The 16236-nt window shown below is 37.9% G+C and overlaps 1 protein-coding gene across 2 annotated transcripts in view; it reads left to right on the top strand.

Moving 5' to 3' along the window:
* The window catches only part of MLLT3 (MLLT3 super elongation complex subunit), a 248489-nt gene that overhangs the window by 176310 nt on the left and 55943 nt on the right, over nt 1–16236 (top strand). For both annotated transcript variants that reach the window (XM_045563658.1, XM_045563659.1), the window contains exon 5: nt 3084–3788. In XM_045563658.1, the coding sequence (XP_045419614.1) occupies nt 3084–3788 (705 nt within the window). The remainder of the gene's footprint in view (nt 1–3083; nt 3789–16236) is intronic.

Genomic DNA, 16236 nt, shown 5'->3' on the forward strand with positions numbered 1-16236 from the left:
CTGTCAAGTCGTCTACTAGAGTTGCTGACAAGTAGTATTACGAGAGATTACACATTAAAGAGATCTATTCTGTTTGAGAAAATTAAAACAAGGAAGTATTCAGTAGAATCTGAATGGAAGAAAGAAAATACTGTACCCTATATTCACAGGTTGTAAAGTTAGTGCAAACATATGTATATTTATGTTTAAATAGTCATTGGCCTTAAATATTTGAGATGTGAATTATGCACTCATGCTCTCTGTGGTTGGATTGCTTGATATTCAGTTTGTCCTAATCAGCCTCTGGCAAAGAGAATTTGAATTATACATGTGTAAACTTCACATTGAATGGTAATTAGTCTGTGCTGCTCAGTAGCATTTAATGCTGAGGTTAATGGTTCAGTAAAAATTTTAAAAAGCCATTGACTAGATCTCATATATATATATATGTATGTGTTTACATATGTATATATATGTATGGGATAGATAGGCTGACTGTCAGTGAAAGCTTTTATTCTGTGTCAGAAACAATTTAGTGCCTGATTGTGTATGTAAGCCACTATTTTACATTGATTACATGTATGAGCATGGAGATGAGTGATAAGTATTTGGACTTTGCCATTTATCACAGGCCCGGGTCAAAGAAAATGCTGCTCTATGTGATAGAAACCATTCTTTCTTCTTTTTATTTTCTAAATTTTATTGGTCTAGGATGTTATTAGAAATATATTTATCCTCTTAACTTTGGGTTTTCTTAGCTTAAGAAAAGATGTTTGAGGTGGTAATTATGAAAAAGGAGGGGAACAAGAATGATCGGGTCACTTACAAGATTCATTAAGGAGTGAAAAGGTAACAGTAGACATTAAAGACCTAGACCAATGTGGGCAGTAAAAAGTTATATTTCTGGGGGTTTGTACCTAATATTATATGCGTGTAATTAAGAGAAGAACTTAAACTTTCTCTGACACAAGAAGGTGTGTCAGATACTACTGTTTACCTTATATTAAGAATTCCAGTTTGTTCTACAAAAGAATTTTAAAAATAAATCGTGGAAGAACCCCATAGAATTTTTTTTGTTCCCCCCCCCCAGCCCCATGCTGGAATGTTACAGTTATTTTAATGCTTAACATTAGAAATTTATTGGTAGGTTAAAAATTGTGTTTTTAAAAGTTACATTTGTAAAAATTTGTTGAATGTTAAACAGCAATGCTTGGGTGTTCTAAAGCCATAATTAGAATACTGACTGCAAATTGCCAAAATTCAGCGAGTCAACAGACCAATTAAAAAAAACCTCAGAGATACTAGATTTCAAAATGTTATTCCTTAATTCAGTTTGTCCATTATACTTTATTTTAATTATTCATAGTATTGCTTAACATGCCAGGAAATGTATTATAATAGAATTTATAAAATAATGAAGTTTCAGTAACATGAATCCTGTCTTTAGCATTCTGCTTTTAAATCTCATATTATGTTTTGTAAGGAATCATCTAGTCTGATGCGTAAAAGCATGTCTTTGCATAGTAACTTTATCCATTTTAGAATTTTGAAACCAACTGCTCACTTGAGAAAATAAATGGTATAATTTGGTCTATGTCATTTTGTCATTGAGAAAATAAGACAAAAAAACTTGTAAGAAACAAAAATATATGTTCCCACTAATATAGAACAATAATTTTTCATTTTGGGTATTACTTTCTAATGCTTATTCATACACATATATACATTTTTTTGTTTTTTGCGTAGATCCAGTCAGTAGATTGTTGATTTTAGTGAAAAGCATAGCCCCTGGCTACTGTCTTTTCTGTATCATGCTAGATATTTAAGGAATATAGGGTTGGTTTACATATCATTGGGCTCAAGTGGGTGAGTTACAGGTGAAAGATAATAAGCAAGCCTGAAGATGTAAATTCTAGTTGAAAATTTGGGCATTTATTTGTCTTTGGTTCCATTAGGAGTTGGAGGTAAGCAAGAAAGAGCTCTTCTTTTAGTATTGGTGTGGATTTTTACATGTCCAGGATCTACTTCTGTTTCTTATTCTTACTATTAATGGTAGAGGTTCACAAATACGGTAAGTATGGACTTAGATTTTGTTCCTAAACAGAAAGATTACATATAGGTTATATATTCTGATGTGTTTATATGAGTGAAAAATTGATAGCGTTTAAAATGAAATAGGCATTTCTCATGATTACACTACAGTAGTTGCTAAAGACTTTCTAATTCCTTTGATGGTTAGGTGTAATCTTTGTTCTCTTAGATTCCTTTTTTTTTCCTCGCCTAGTGGGTGGGAGACATATGCCTTAACTCATGAAATTTTGGGTAGCATAAAAATAATTCCTTTTTATCTCAAATTGACAATTATTTTATTTCTTTTTTTGGGTCTTGTGATTCTTTATATTGCAGAGCCATTTAAAATTTAATATGACCTGGCCTCACTATGTAAGCTGGTCCGTTTTCTGCCTCCTCCTTAATCTTATATTGTAGCTGGGTATTGTTCCCCAAATACAGTCTGTGCTTTGCTCTCTGTTGTTTTCGATTATTCTGGTCCCTGATCTCTAAGTGCCTTTTAATTCTTCTCTTTCTAGTAATTACCTGCTTATCCTCTAGAACTTAATTCAGGTGTTAGTTCTTTAGAAATTTTTATGAATTATGAGTCTTCTCTCCATGCCCCCAATAGAATTAAATCGTCCCCTTCTTTTGGTTGTCTTAGCACTTTATAGGTGACTCTTAACACAACTATCAATCATAGATGTGTCATAGTTATTAGCGGGGGACATGTGTTATCCATCTTGGTCTCTTCTAAGACAGGTATTGTTGAATTGAAATGTTTTAAAACTCCACGTTTTGAACGATTTAAGAAAACAGCTTGCCTCATTAAATTCTTTGATAGTAAATCTTTCTCACTCTGTTTCTCACATAGACTATTCCCCACCTGTTAAATTGTGGTTGTTGGTTTATATTAAAATATTTTTGGTATTTTAGAGATAGCTTGAGAGTAACCAAAGGATCATTTTATGTAGATATAACTCAAGGAAATTGGCTTTTGACGCTTTGTTGCTATTTAGTTTTGAGAGTTTCATTTTCTTCTCCCCTTGTTGCAGGACCCTAATAGGAGCATTCATACCAGCAGCAGCAGTAGCAGCAGCAGCAGTAGCAGCAGCAGCAGCAGCAGCAGCAGCAGTAGCAGCAGCAGCAGCAGCAGCAGTAGCAGCAGCAGTAGCAGCAGCAGCAGCAGCAGCAGCAGTAGTACCAGTTTTTCAAAGCCTCACAAATTAATGAAGGAGCACAAGGAAAAACCTTCTAAAGACTCCAGAGAACATAAAAGTGCCTTCAAAGAACCTTCCAGGGATCACAACAAATCTTCCAAAGAATCCTCTAAGAAACCCAAAGAAAATAAACCACTGAAAGAAGAGAAAATAGTTCCTAAGATGGCCTTCAAGGAACCTAAACCCATGTCAAAAGAGCCAAAACCAGACAGTAACTTACTCACCATCACCAGTGGACAACAAGATAAGAAGGCTCCTAGTAAAAGGCCACCCATTTCAGATTCTGAAGAACTCTCAGCCAAAAAAAGAAAAAAGAGTAGCTCAGAGGCTTTATTTAAAAGTTTTTCTAGCGCACCACCACTGATACTAACTTGTTCTGCTGACAAAAAACAGATAAAAGATAAATCCCATGTCAAGATGGGAAAGGTCAAAATTGAAAGTGAGACATCAGAGAAGAAGAAATCAACTTTACCACCATTTGATGATATTGTGGATCCTAATGATTCAGATGTGGAGGAGAATATGTCCTCTAAATCTGATGTGAGTAGTCTTACTGGCTTTCCTCCTTTCCCTTACTAGTTTTCAGACAGCTTCATAATAAAGAACGAGGGAAGAGAATGAATGCTGAACCATAAAGTGGTAGCATGAAGTAAGGTGTGGCTGAGAAATGCATTTCCTTAAGTAATGAGAAGAAGGAAATGAAATCATTAAGGAATCTGTAGATTTTTAGGCTGTTATTTAAGTTGTTAAAGGAAAGACAGATTCCATAGTATAATAATTAGGTCATTTGAGTAGCAGCAGAAAATTTAGGTGCTCATGATAGCTTAGTTACTATGCTCATTTAGAAGCAAAAATGATGATTTAGGAAAATGAGAAGAATACAATAAAACTTGAATACAAGGGAAAATAAATTTAAAAGAGAAACTTAGAAAATTTTTAGGCTATAATGTTGGTGTTTTGATCGTTGGAATGAAGTAATTTATTTACATAGTTGGAAGGCTGGTGATGGTATTTTTTAAACAGCTTTATTGAGGCAAAATTGATGTAACAATGTATTGCACGTATTTAAAATATATAATTTGATAAAGTTTAACACTTGTGTGTACCTGTAAAGCCAGGTAGTAGTATTTTGCAAATGAAATATTTAATTAGTTTTCTTTGTTGTAGTCACTGATTTGGAATGGGGTGGGGTATGTGATCTTCACTACAAGTTTTTGCTGATGGATAGGGATTATCCTTTGTGGATGCCTAAAGGAACATCGGACCATCTAATGCCCCCAAAAGATGTTATTTGATGTTCGATTTAAACTTATAATTAAAGACTTTCAGGGTTGGAAGGGATCTCAAGACACGTATTCTAACCTCTTACCAATGTAAGAAATCTTACACTTCTAAGCGACAGGGATTGTTAGTAATTCAAAAGATATTTGATTCTATTTCTGAAGAATAAACATTATTTACTATGAAGTTATCTTCTCTTTACCTTTTTTTTCCCCCTGACTTTAGCCCTTAGTTGCTTATTAGTGACAATCATTCCCACTGGCTGGTCAATATTTCTAGACAATGGTCAAGGAAGATGTCTGGCTAAAGATTGCTGGCCAATTTAGAATACTTTTCTTTCTGTCCCTTGGGTCACCCACAGATGTCTCTAGTTTGAATGCTGGAAAAGATTTCGAGGCCTTAGTAGCAGATTCCCTGTCCTGGGTTTGTACTTTTCTGGGTAGAAAGCCAGCCAGGGTCAGCACATGGCACCAATTCCTATCCCCAGTGGTCCAGAGACCACCCTCTTCAGCTATAGCTAATCTTGAAATTTTAATAGAAGATCAGGTTAGGAGCAGAGTAGCATATAAAATAACTGGAGATTGGGTAATTTGTTCCAATATCTGATAAAGGCTCTACGATCACAGCTTGTGAAATAGAGATGAGAGTTGAATGGGTTTGTATTTATTTTTCCTTCATTGCTTCTTACCTGTCCTCTTAATTTGAGACATTCGTTTTTTGTTTTTTCTTTTGAGGCAGAGTCTCGCTCTGTTGCCCGGGCTAGAGTGAGTGCCGTGGTGTTAGCCTAGCTCACAGCAACCTCAGACTCCTGGGCTTAAGCGATCCTACTGCCTCAGCCTCCCGAGTAGCTTGGACTACAGACATGCGCCACCATGCCTGGCTAATTTTTTTCTATATATATATTTTAGTAGGCCAGATAATTTCTTTCTATTTTTTTTAGTAGAGACCGGGTCTCGCTCTTGCTCAGGCTGGTCTTGAACTCCTGACCTTGAGCGATCCACCCGCCTCGGCCTCCCAGAGTGTTAGGATTACAGGCGTGAGCCACCGCGCCCGGCCTTGAGACATTCTTAATGCATATGTTACGTAGAACTTTTTTTGTATGTTTGATTTTTGTTTCAGATCACCCTGAAATGTTCTGTTGTGGTATGATTAGTCTATCAAAATCCTCAAAGTTAGCAACTTTGTATTTCTATATTTTGACATGTTACAATTCTTCTAGAATAGAGGTTTTCATATGCTGACTTGTGATTCACTGGTGAGCCTTGAAATCAATTTAGCACACTATCACTAGCATTTAAAAAAATCAGAATATATTGTAAATAGTATGGGTAAGTAAGAGCTTATGAAAATTTCATTTCAGAGAGGGTGTGTGTGTTTCTTATATTGATCAAAATTTTGAAAGGCATCTTTTTTAGAATGCTAATTCGTGAAAAGACTAACTGGCATTCATAAAGCACTATTGAATGCTCTTTCTACATGAAGCTATCACAGATAGTCTTCCTCCTCAGGTAATTCTGTTTATTCTCCTTTTGCCTCTTGTTCCCTACCATTCATATTTGATTTATAAAGTATGGCTTTCTTTTAATAAAATTCTTACTGAACTTGGTGTTCAACAAGGTATTATCCAAAGCAATACCTTGAAAAGTCTTCTGGAATGAAGAGTTAGAATTCCTTACAGTAGGCAGTAAATTTTCAAAGTGATGCATGACATTTTAGAGCCACAAATCTATTCATCACAACTATGCAGAATTATGTGCTCTGCATAGCACTGCAGAGAAAGCCTCTAAAGAGTTTTGGGTGTTATTTAGGTATAAAACCTGATAACTATACTTTCCTTATTAGTCTTCTGGTAATAGTAATGCTTTTATTGTTGCTGCTGTTGGTTTAATTCTTTAGATATAGCCAGTGTAATAGAAAAGAATTGACAAAAGTAGTGTCACGTAAACCATGTGCCCAAAAGACCTTTCAATGAACAAAGGAACATAAGAGAGAGCTGAAATTCCATGTATCCAATAGTAAAGATAGCCTTTGTTTGGACTGTCTCCTACCTGTAGGCAAGACAGAGGGAGCCAGAGGCAATTGTAATGGCAAGCACAAAGCAGCCCATAGCTTTCCTTGGCCGGTAACTAATTTGGTAACTTGGGTCAGGCCCAACTTCACAAGGCACTGTTCACATTGTCCTTATTGTGAGCTTGTCTGCCTTTGAGTGAGTGTGATCAGATGCCCTAATCTCTCTAAGGTCCTTTCCAGCTTCATTATTTGAATATGAACAGATATATATTCACTTGTCAGGGATAGGGTAGTGGGTACTTATAGACATAGTAGGCAGAGATCATAGACTTTGGAAATAGAAAAAAGACACAAAAAAAAATGGGAAGAGTTTGAAGCATGAGGAAGTTCGAAGGAAAATGATTATTCATCTGGTATATTTGTAAAGAAACATTTTGCCTCAGTACAGGTTTGTTAACAGTTAAAAGGAAGAATTTTTTTTTTTTTTTTTAAGAGACAGGGTCTCACTCACTCTGTCACCCAGGCTAGAGTGCAGTGCTGCAGTCATAGCTCACTGCAACCTTAAACTCCTGAACTAACACAATGCTTCTGCCTCAGCCTCCCTTGTAGCTGGGACTAAGGCACATGCCACCACGCATGGCTGGTTGATTGATGGATGGACTGTAGAACCGGGGTCTCGCTGTGTTGCCCAGGCTGGTTTCAGACTCCTGGCCTCAACCGAGGGCCTCCCAAAGCCCTGGGATTACAGGCATGAGCTACCACACCCAGCCTGGAAGAATGTTTTAAAGAAGCTTTTCCATAATCAAGTTAGATTCAGGTTTCATATAAAAATAAAAATCGATACTACTAAGACAGATTAGGGAGCTTAGATTGTTGGTTGATAGGGTTCTTTTTGGTCAGATTTTTATATACTTAGTGCATTAGAAGAGAGAAGGAAGATGGATATCCATAGTTTCTATGCTTACATATTTTTTGAGAGATCACTTATTTGTTCATAAGTGAAAGGTAGGTAAGTAGGTAATTAGGAGTCTGAGGTCAGAAAGGTTGTGTTTTGAATCCCAGCACCACCAGTGATCTTGGGCAAATGATTTAACCTTCTCTGTTTCTTAGTTTTCTCTTTTGTAAAATGGAGATCACAATAGCATCTACTTTGTAGGATTGTTGTGAAAATTAAATAAGTCGATCTGGGTAAAGCAGCTGCACACTAACCACAAAAATGTTAGTTAGGTATTGTTATGGATGAGTTGGCTTTTGGAAACATTTATAACCTGTAGTTTTGGAAGAGATTTTTTGATATTTAGAAACGCTGCAGAATTCTAGTGTCCTTTTTCAAGCATGTGGGTTTATATGCTTTCAGTGTGAAGGGGAAGAGTACTTAGAATATGTCACTTTGCTCTGAATTTTGTCATAAGGAAGTAGATGGCCTTGATACTGATAAGCCTATTGCATGGTCACTGTAAAAGGACCAGTTTGAAACCAAAAGTTAAACCAGAGTTTCTCAGGATCTTTCAGCTCTTTAATTAAATGAGAGAATGGACAAGAACACACACCTAGCACTGCACCGGGAAGGCACTTGGTAGGTTTGTTTTTTTTTTTAAATTGCTATTACTGTTAAAACATCCTAAGAAATGATTTATTTTAGAGTTACTGTTAATATAGCCAAAAGAGTAATCTTTAAATATATTTTGTGATTCTTGAAATGTTTCTCATCTTATAAAGAACTCTAATATTGCCACATGAAAGCCCATGGATAATTTTCCCCTACAGAAGAATTTGAGGGTGGGGTGGGGGTAGCGAGGTGGAAGGACTGTTTTATAGTGGGTGAACATTTAGCAAATAGAGAAAGCATGATAAAGGAATGTTTTTGTTAAGAATATTTTACATTCAAGAACCTGGGTAATTCCCATTAAAGAGTAACCAAGTAAAACTCTTGGTTAAGGAGTTCATCTCTTTGGGGGCATAATGGCCTATCGTACTTAACTTCTAGTAAGCAAGTGACTGTTCTTACTGGTGACTGACACTAACTAGCGGCTGGAAAGGGTGAGGGTCTGAGTGTCAACTAAAAGTTTACAATTTGGTTTTCATTAACCTGTTTAAACTTTAACTGATAATGAAAAAGAACCCAAATATCTTTTACTCCTTCTATAATTCCCCAGTTTTGTTCTTCATATAACTCTGCTTCTCAAGAGACCTCTACGGAGTTGATCATGTTTTGTAGTGTAAGGAAGCTTGGTATTCCTAACAGAGAAGGAGGAAGAAAACTAGCAAATTGAAATAGCCATTTATGATTAGGTTTGGTTATGGTAGTAATTTTCTTATCATTGCCTTTCCCTTTTTTGTCTCTCTTTATAGATTTAGTCATAATTTAAAAGTGAAGAAGTTAAAAGTTTTAATTATCTTTCCTTGAACATGGGCAAATTACATTTGGTCAATAAAATGTTACATACTTCAACCTGCAATGTGAGAAATGAGATTTCAGTTACGTCTTTTGATAGTTTTGCCTTACCAAAGTGTTTTCTTGGATAAAATCTTCTTGAGGGAGAAAAACAAAATCTCATCAGATGGCAGCATTTTTCCCAAGGGTGGATGGTGGTTCAGATACAGGGTCAATACTTTAAGCCACCTTACCAGAAGTTTCTTTCGAAAAGGAAAAAAAAGGAAGGAGAAGGAAAAAGAAACTTCCCTTCTTTTGTTGTGCCTCATTTCCTCCCGCCCCACCCTGTTCATTGCCCTGCTTAAACTGTCTGGAGCTGGCAGTAAACGTCCTGCTGTTGAAGCATTGGCCTTAGGTTTTTATGTGATGGGAGGTTGTTGCAGTCAGAGAAGAAGGTCTTTATTGTGTTTTCAAAGTGGCTTTTTAATGACTTGTAATTCCAGCACATGCAAGAGCTGTAAAGTCTGTAAGTATGGTGAGCAAGCAGCTGGAGAGGCCATTCATTAAAGGGCAGCCCTGGCTTGGGGGTGGGGTGGGGGCTTTCCTTTGAGGCTCCTGTTTTGTGTTTTATAACTGGAGGTAAAAATACCTGAAGGATTGCAGTTCTTCCTATGGTAGATTCAGCTCAGCGTGGAACGTTAATTAAAACAATTGGAAGAAAGTTAACTGTGTTGGGTGCATAGAGATATCTCACCTGTCTCTGTTTCCTAACGCATTTTTGTTTGCTGTGTTGGGCGTGATCAGATTGAGGAGGATGTAGTCTAGCCAACCAGCTGTTCATTTATTCTTCCGTATCCGTGGCTTATTCCAAAAAAGGATTTGAAGCAGGTAAAAAGGAGATTTTTTTAAAAAACAGTTAAGGGTCTTTTACTTCCATGTTTTGGTACCTACTAAGCCCAGTATGGTTTCTCAGTTTTTAAATTAAGTAATTCTTTAGAAGCCCTTGGGTAGCAGAGAGTTGTGAACACACAAGGGGGCTCTATCATCGCAGAGTTTGTTGTCATCAACAATTACCAAAACAGCATTTTCACTCACATGCATTGAGCCAGTATCTCCTTTCCAATGAATTCTGTGAGCCTTCTTTAAGAGAGCTGTGTTGCCTATTCAGTGCGTTATTTTTCTTGCCTTAGGACCCATGCTTTTTATGGAATTGTCCCATCTGTCATCTTTACACATAAAGCTAAAGATGGAACTTAACATGGCCTTTGTAAGACTAGCTTTGCCATACCACGGAGATGCCTTATAGTGAGTGATAGCTAAACTCTTCTTGAGTGCTTAGTATGTACTAGTCACTTTTCTAAGTACTTGATGTGTTTTAACTCATTTAACCCTCAAAACACCTCTGTAAAATGGTATTATTATTACCATCCACATTTTATAGATGAGGAAACTGAGGCTCAAAGATTAAGAAACTTGCCCAAGGTTGCCATGTTTAAAAATGGAGGAGCCAGGATTTGAACCCACTCGGTAGGCAGTGTACCTAAGAAAAGATTAGGAGTAAAGCAAATATAATTTTTCCTTGGATTCATATTAAAATTGCAGAGGTGTGCTTCATGAAGTTATCATTGCTTCTGTGAAAGCCTTGGATATCTCATTCTTGTCTCACTGATAAATCTTACTTCTTTGGCCTATGCTTTACCAGTAGCCTTTAGGAGGTGACAGGTTGTCCTCAAAGGTGAAATGGGTGTACACGGCCAGAACTGAGGAAAGAGCTGTAAAACATCCAGGAGCCTCTGACTTCTTATATGTATGCCATAAAACAAGACTCTTGTGGTTCTAGACTATACCTTAGTATCATATATCATCAGGGCCTTTTCCCTGCTCCCAGAATTTTTTACAGTTACTTTTGCATGGGAATTTATGTTTAACAGAGCTGAGCTGCAATATCAAGCTTTCCCAGAAGGTGCCACCAAATAACAAATGGTGTCCTCCAGTTTGGAGACTCCTTTTTGAATATTCTAGTTACATTTTGTAAATTCCTTTTATACTCTCTCTATATTCAAAACGTAGGCTGTGCTTTCGTTGAATTAGGCAGCAAGATAATGCAATGGCATAGGTAGAGGGTGGTTCTCCTTTGGTATCTATGTAATTATTTAACCAAGTTTGAGAAAATGTTCTCAGTGGGTAACAATTTATGACTGTAAACTCTGAAGGTAGTGTCAAGGTCCACAAAGAAAAATCACTCCTAAGAGACTTCTTTAGGTCACCAAAGGTGACTGCTCAGTGAGATGTTTCCAGATAAAGTCAAAGATCCTTCTATTAGGCAGGAGAAAATGGAAAAGCATTTACTAACATGTTTGGAGGTAACACTTTTACCTTTGAATTCTGAAGATTTAAAGGATAAGGATGTGGGGGTACAGAAGTAGGAAGAAATATCCACCATCTGTGACACAGAAAAGGGAGTTTCCTTGCCTTTCTTGGTCATGGAAAGAAAATGTACACATGGGGCCCTCAGATATTACTTCAAAGAGAGAGAGAGAGAGAGAGAGCGATTACTAGAGTGCCCCTAGTTTGGGACCTCTGTGCTTAGAATTATAGTACTATTTTTTAAAAAATTAAATTGCTGACCCTTTATTATGTGGCTCTTCTATTTTTTTTTAAATATGATAAACTATCATGTCCCTTTGAGTTATTAAGAACATTTTCTTCTAAATTTGTTTATAACGTTCTTTGATTACTTTAATGATGTTTGGCAATAACACTTAAAAATATGTATGTGCTAGGTACTTTCTATATATAAGCACTGTATTAGGTGGTACAAACAGTACAAAATTAAAATTTAAGCTGGGCTTTGAAGGAAAGAAGGCACGAATTAGTGGAGATGAGGGTGTGGGGTTGGTAGGAAAAAGGCATTCTTGGTAGGAGGAAACAACTTGGAAAAAAAATGATGGCAAATGTAAACAGTCTGTGTTGTCTTTAGTGAAATGAGGAGAAATCTCATAAATCCCTGCAGTTAATTTATCAAACCGGTCTATTGGGAATAGAGGAAGTCTTATTGAACTCTACTTCATTCTGGGAATGTGCTGGACTTTTTTTACTCTATATCCTCTTATTTAATCCATACAGTGGGTAAGATAGTCGTTGTTCTCATTGTGTAGATGTGGAAGTGGGAGGGCAGAATTCAAAGCCAGGTCTGAGTAACGCCAAAACACGTGCTCTTTGTACTGTACCACTGATTAAACCTTGTTCAGAGTGAAATCACATCAAATTAAAACCACTGTGATACTGGCTAAACCTTCTTGAGAAAAAAAGCATCAAATTAGTCGTGTTAACTTTTCCATCATCTGACTTCCTCTGACCCTGTGGGAGTGGTGCCACAGTCCAGGGAAAAGGGAAGAATAAGAAATAAGATACAGCGGCAGTACTTGGATACCTGGCTATGAATAATGGATACAGGGAGACTCTGGCATGATTTCTAAAATGCTGCTTGATTCCTGCTTCATATACCTTATTACCATTTTCTGAGAAGCAGAATTGCAGAAAGTACTGAAAAGCTGTGGTACTGTAGATGCTATCCAAGGGAGCTTTTCACCAATGCACTATCTTATTAGGATGTTTCATATACCTCATCCTAGAGGCAAGGACGTGGCCACTGTTACTATAAGAGCTCTCATCTATTTTGTTGGTACTGTATTGCATTATCTAAATGTTGCACTCATGAGGGATCTGAAGAAGGAAAGTAGGGCTTCCTTGTCTTGGAATATAGCCATACCTGGCTAATAAATTATCTTTGTGGGCTCAGGAAGGGTGGTCCAAGCACATACACTTGGAATCAAAAGACTAGATAGGTTCAGCTCAGTAATGGTGAACTATAAAGTGTGGATTTAATGATAATACCCACCTCATGAGATTATAGGTGCAAACTGCCATTCAGGTATTAGTTCAAACAAAAAATATTAGTTATGTCACAGACAAAGACAGCCTTTTGTTTGGTGATTTTATAAATCATGTTCTGTGATGATCTGATGTTGGTAGATGTCCTTGTATAGACTGAGAAGCAAAGCTGCAGTCTAGGGACTTAGTGATTTATAATCCATGGCCATAGTATATTTTTTGATTTTTGCACATATTTCTAAAATGTGATTTCGTATTTGGGCCAACCATTGATATTGGGAATCAAAGCAGAATCTTTCTCAAAGTCTACCCTAGTTTAAAATGTTAAGTATGGCCGGGCGCGGTGGCTCACGCCTGTAATCCTAGCACTCTGGGAGGCCGAGGCGGGTGGATCGCTTGAGGTCAGGAGTTCGAGACCAGCCTGAGCAAGAGTGAGACCCTCCCCCCCGTCTCTACTAAAAAATAGAAAGAGATGATCTGGCCAACTAAAAATATATATAGAAAAAATTAGCCGGGCATGGTGGTGCATGCCTGTAGTCCCAGCTACTTGGGAGGCTGAGGCAGTAGGATCGCTTAAGCCCAGGAGTTTGAGGTTGCTGTGAGCTAGGCTGACTCCACGGCACTCACTCTAGCCCGGGCAACAGAGCGAGACTCTGTCTCAAAAAAAAAAAAAAAAAAATGTTAAGTATCTAGAAATTCCACTCAAAGTGACTTTTGATGCATTTTCAGTAGTATAAAGTGCCCACTATATTTTCAAGTCTCCTCCTCTTCCCCATTATTTGCCAGCATTGTTTTAATTAAAGATGAACCTCAAACTTGGCTGCTGACTTTGTGATGGGTATTTATTTATTTAGAGACAGTGTCTTCCTCTGTCACCCAGGCTAGAGTGCTATGGTGTCATCATAGCTCCCTGGAACCTCCAACTTCTGGGCTCAAGTGATCCTCATGCCTCAGCCTTCCGAGTAGCTGGGACTACAGGTGCACACTACCATGCTTGGCCGATTTTTAAATTTTTTGTAGAGATGGGGTCTTGCTGTGTGCTCCGGCTATTATTGAACTCAGGGCCTCAAGCGATTTTCCTGCCTTGGCCTCCCAAAATCCTGGGATTACAGGTGTGAGCCACTGTGCCTGGCCTATGATGGGTTATTTTAAAGTGCCAGATTATCTGGTGATTTTAGAACAGAATCAGACTATTGCTTACCAAACCTGCCTCATTGACCAGCAAGTTTCAGAGACTTGCAACAAGTCCCATGCCCTCTTTTAAAGATGAGTCATGCATAATCCTTCTTATTTTGTTTAATGAAACCAATGAGTCTTGTAGTTTACCCCTAAAAAACCACAGTTTAGAGGAGGGAAGGGTGTGCCATGTGCTGCCCATCTCTCTGTGCTCATCAGGCCTGTGGACACATTAATAGCTCCGTGGTCTCTCTTCTTTCTTTAGAAAATCTTTCAAGGCTTAAACACCCTGAAGGTTTAAGACCAAATTTAGAAACCACATACAACTCTCTTTTATAAAGCATTTACTACAGGATTTAATTACAGAGTTTTTAAAACAAGAGACTTCAGAAAACAACTTGAATTTTGCAGAGGGTAATGGGAAGCCAAGTTTAATAACTTGCCCAACATCACAGAGCTCTCATTGTAAAAAAAAAAAAAAAGAAGCCCCTAGGATGCAGGTCCCTGATTGGCATGCTGTTATGTTTCTGGTTGGAACAGGTCGCAATCCATCACTCACTTTCCTAAACTCTCCTCCTCTTGAGCATTTTAAAGTGGTTTCTAGTAAGTTGTTGCCATGTAAGAACTAGCCCTTACACACCTTTTGGCCCTGCATCTCAGCCTGTGCCCCTTTGTTAAACAAATGAACCTTAGATTTCATATTCTCAGCAGAATCTCACCTAAAATGCTTCATGCTATGTCTAAGTGAGGGTAGGATACAAGTCCCAGTGGATGTTACAGAGGTTAATTGGTGAAAAATCTCATAGACTTTGTGTCCTGGTCATCCTTGATTGTCATTGGGAAATTACCAAAGAGGATAATCATGACTTGCTATAGTTCAGGGGGAGAAAAATCACTAGGCAAAACAGAAAAAGGCACATTTAAGTATCTGGCAAATTAAAAGTGTTAGTATTGTTTAGTAATAAAAACATGGAAAAAGCTGGGCATAATGACCCATGCCTATAATCTCAGCTACTCAGGAAGTTGAGGTGGGAGGATGACTTGAGTCTAAGAGTTCAAGTCCAGCCTGGGCAATATAGTGAGACCCCCATCTCTTAAACAAACAAACAAAAACATGGAAGGAGCTTTAAAAACCTCCAGGGTAAATGGAGGCTTTACTTGGATAAGCTGATATTCTCCACAAAGAAAAACTGAATCCTCTTCCCTCCTACCCTCGTTTCTTCAATATCTGCCTCGTGTCTTGGTGTGTTCTCCTTAGTCCATCTAAAATACCATGAGGCATCCTTCAGACCAAACAGCCGCCTTCATACATATACACCCCCCTCCAACTTTCCAATTAACCTTGATGCTCGTTAGGCTATAGTCCCCTCATTTCCTTCCCTTTACTGACAGACAGCTCAAAAGCTCCCTCATTCCTCAACGCATTGTGATCTCGCTTTTGCTCTTGAAACAGTTCTTAAAACTACTACTGGAAAAGGTCACCAGGGCCTTCCAGATCCTAATGTAGAGACCACCTTTTAAGCATTAGATTTGACCTTTCTGGCACCTTTGACTTGTTTTTCTGCTCTGTTCCTTGGCTCTATTATACCTACCCTGGTCTCACTCTGTGCGTCTCCTCTGCCTGCTGGCCTTCCTCTACCACTCTTAAGTTAGCCATTCCCAGTCTCTTTCTTTTCTATTACAGAGTCTTTCCCTGGACAATCACCTATTACCAACACATTTGTTACATCTTTTTCTTTAACCCCCCACTTTTTCTCAAAAGCTACCAGCTGACCTCTGACCAGCAGGTACCTGAAACACAATAGGTTCTTGAGGCACATCCTATTCTAAATAAGTGTCTTTTGCAGACACTGATGGTTGTCTACTTAATATCCATTTTGCCCTTCTTCTTACTAATAGAATTTCAGGTTCATTGGGGCAGTAATGTGGCTAACAAAAAAATTTTTCCCCAGTCTGCCTTGCAGGTAGAAATGGTCATGCAGCTAAATCTGGCTAATGAGATATAAACAGAAGTTATTAGGTGGAAATTACAAGGGAATTCCTTAAAAAGGAAGTGACCTGGGTGACATATGCCATTTTGTCTTCATCTACTACTTCTTGCCTTGAACTTAGATGTGATGGCTGGTGCTCTACCTGCCATGTAGTGAGAAGCATGTAGAGGATCACCAAGGACAGGAAGAGACTGGATTCCTGATTCCTGACATTGGGGAGCCACTACACTGATCCTGTCTGTCATACTGGATTTCTCATTCA

The sequence above is a fragment of the Lemur catta genome, chromosome 10, assembly GCF_020740605.2.
Source record: "Lemur catta isolate mLemCat1 chromosome 10, mLemCat1.pri, whole genome shotgun sequence".
NCBI lineage: Eukaryota > Metazoa > Chordata > Mammalia > Primates > Lemuridae > Lemur > Lemur catta.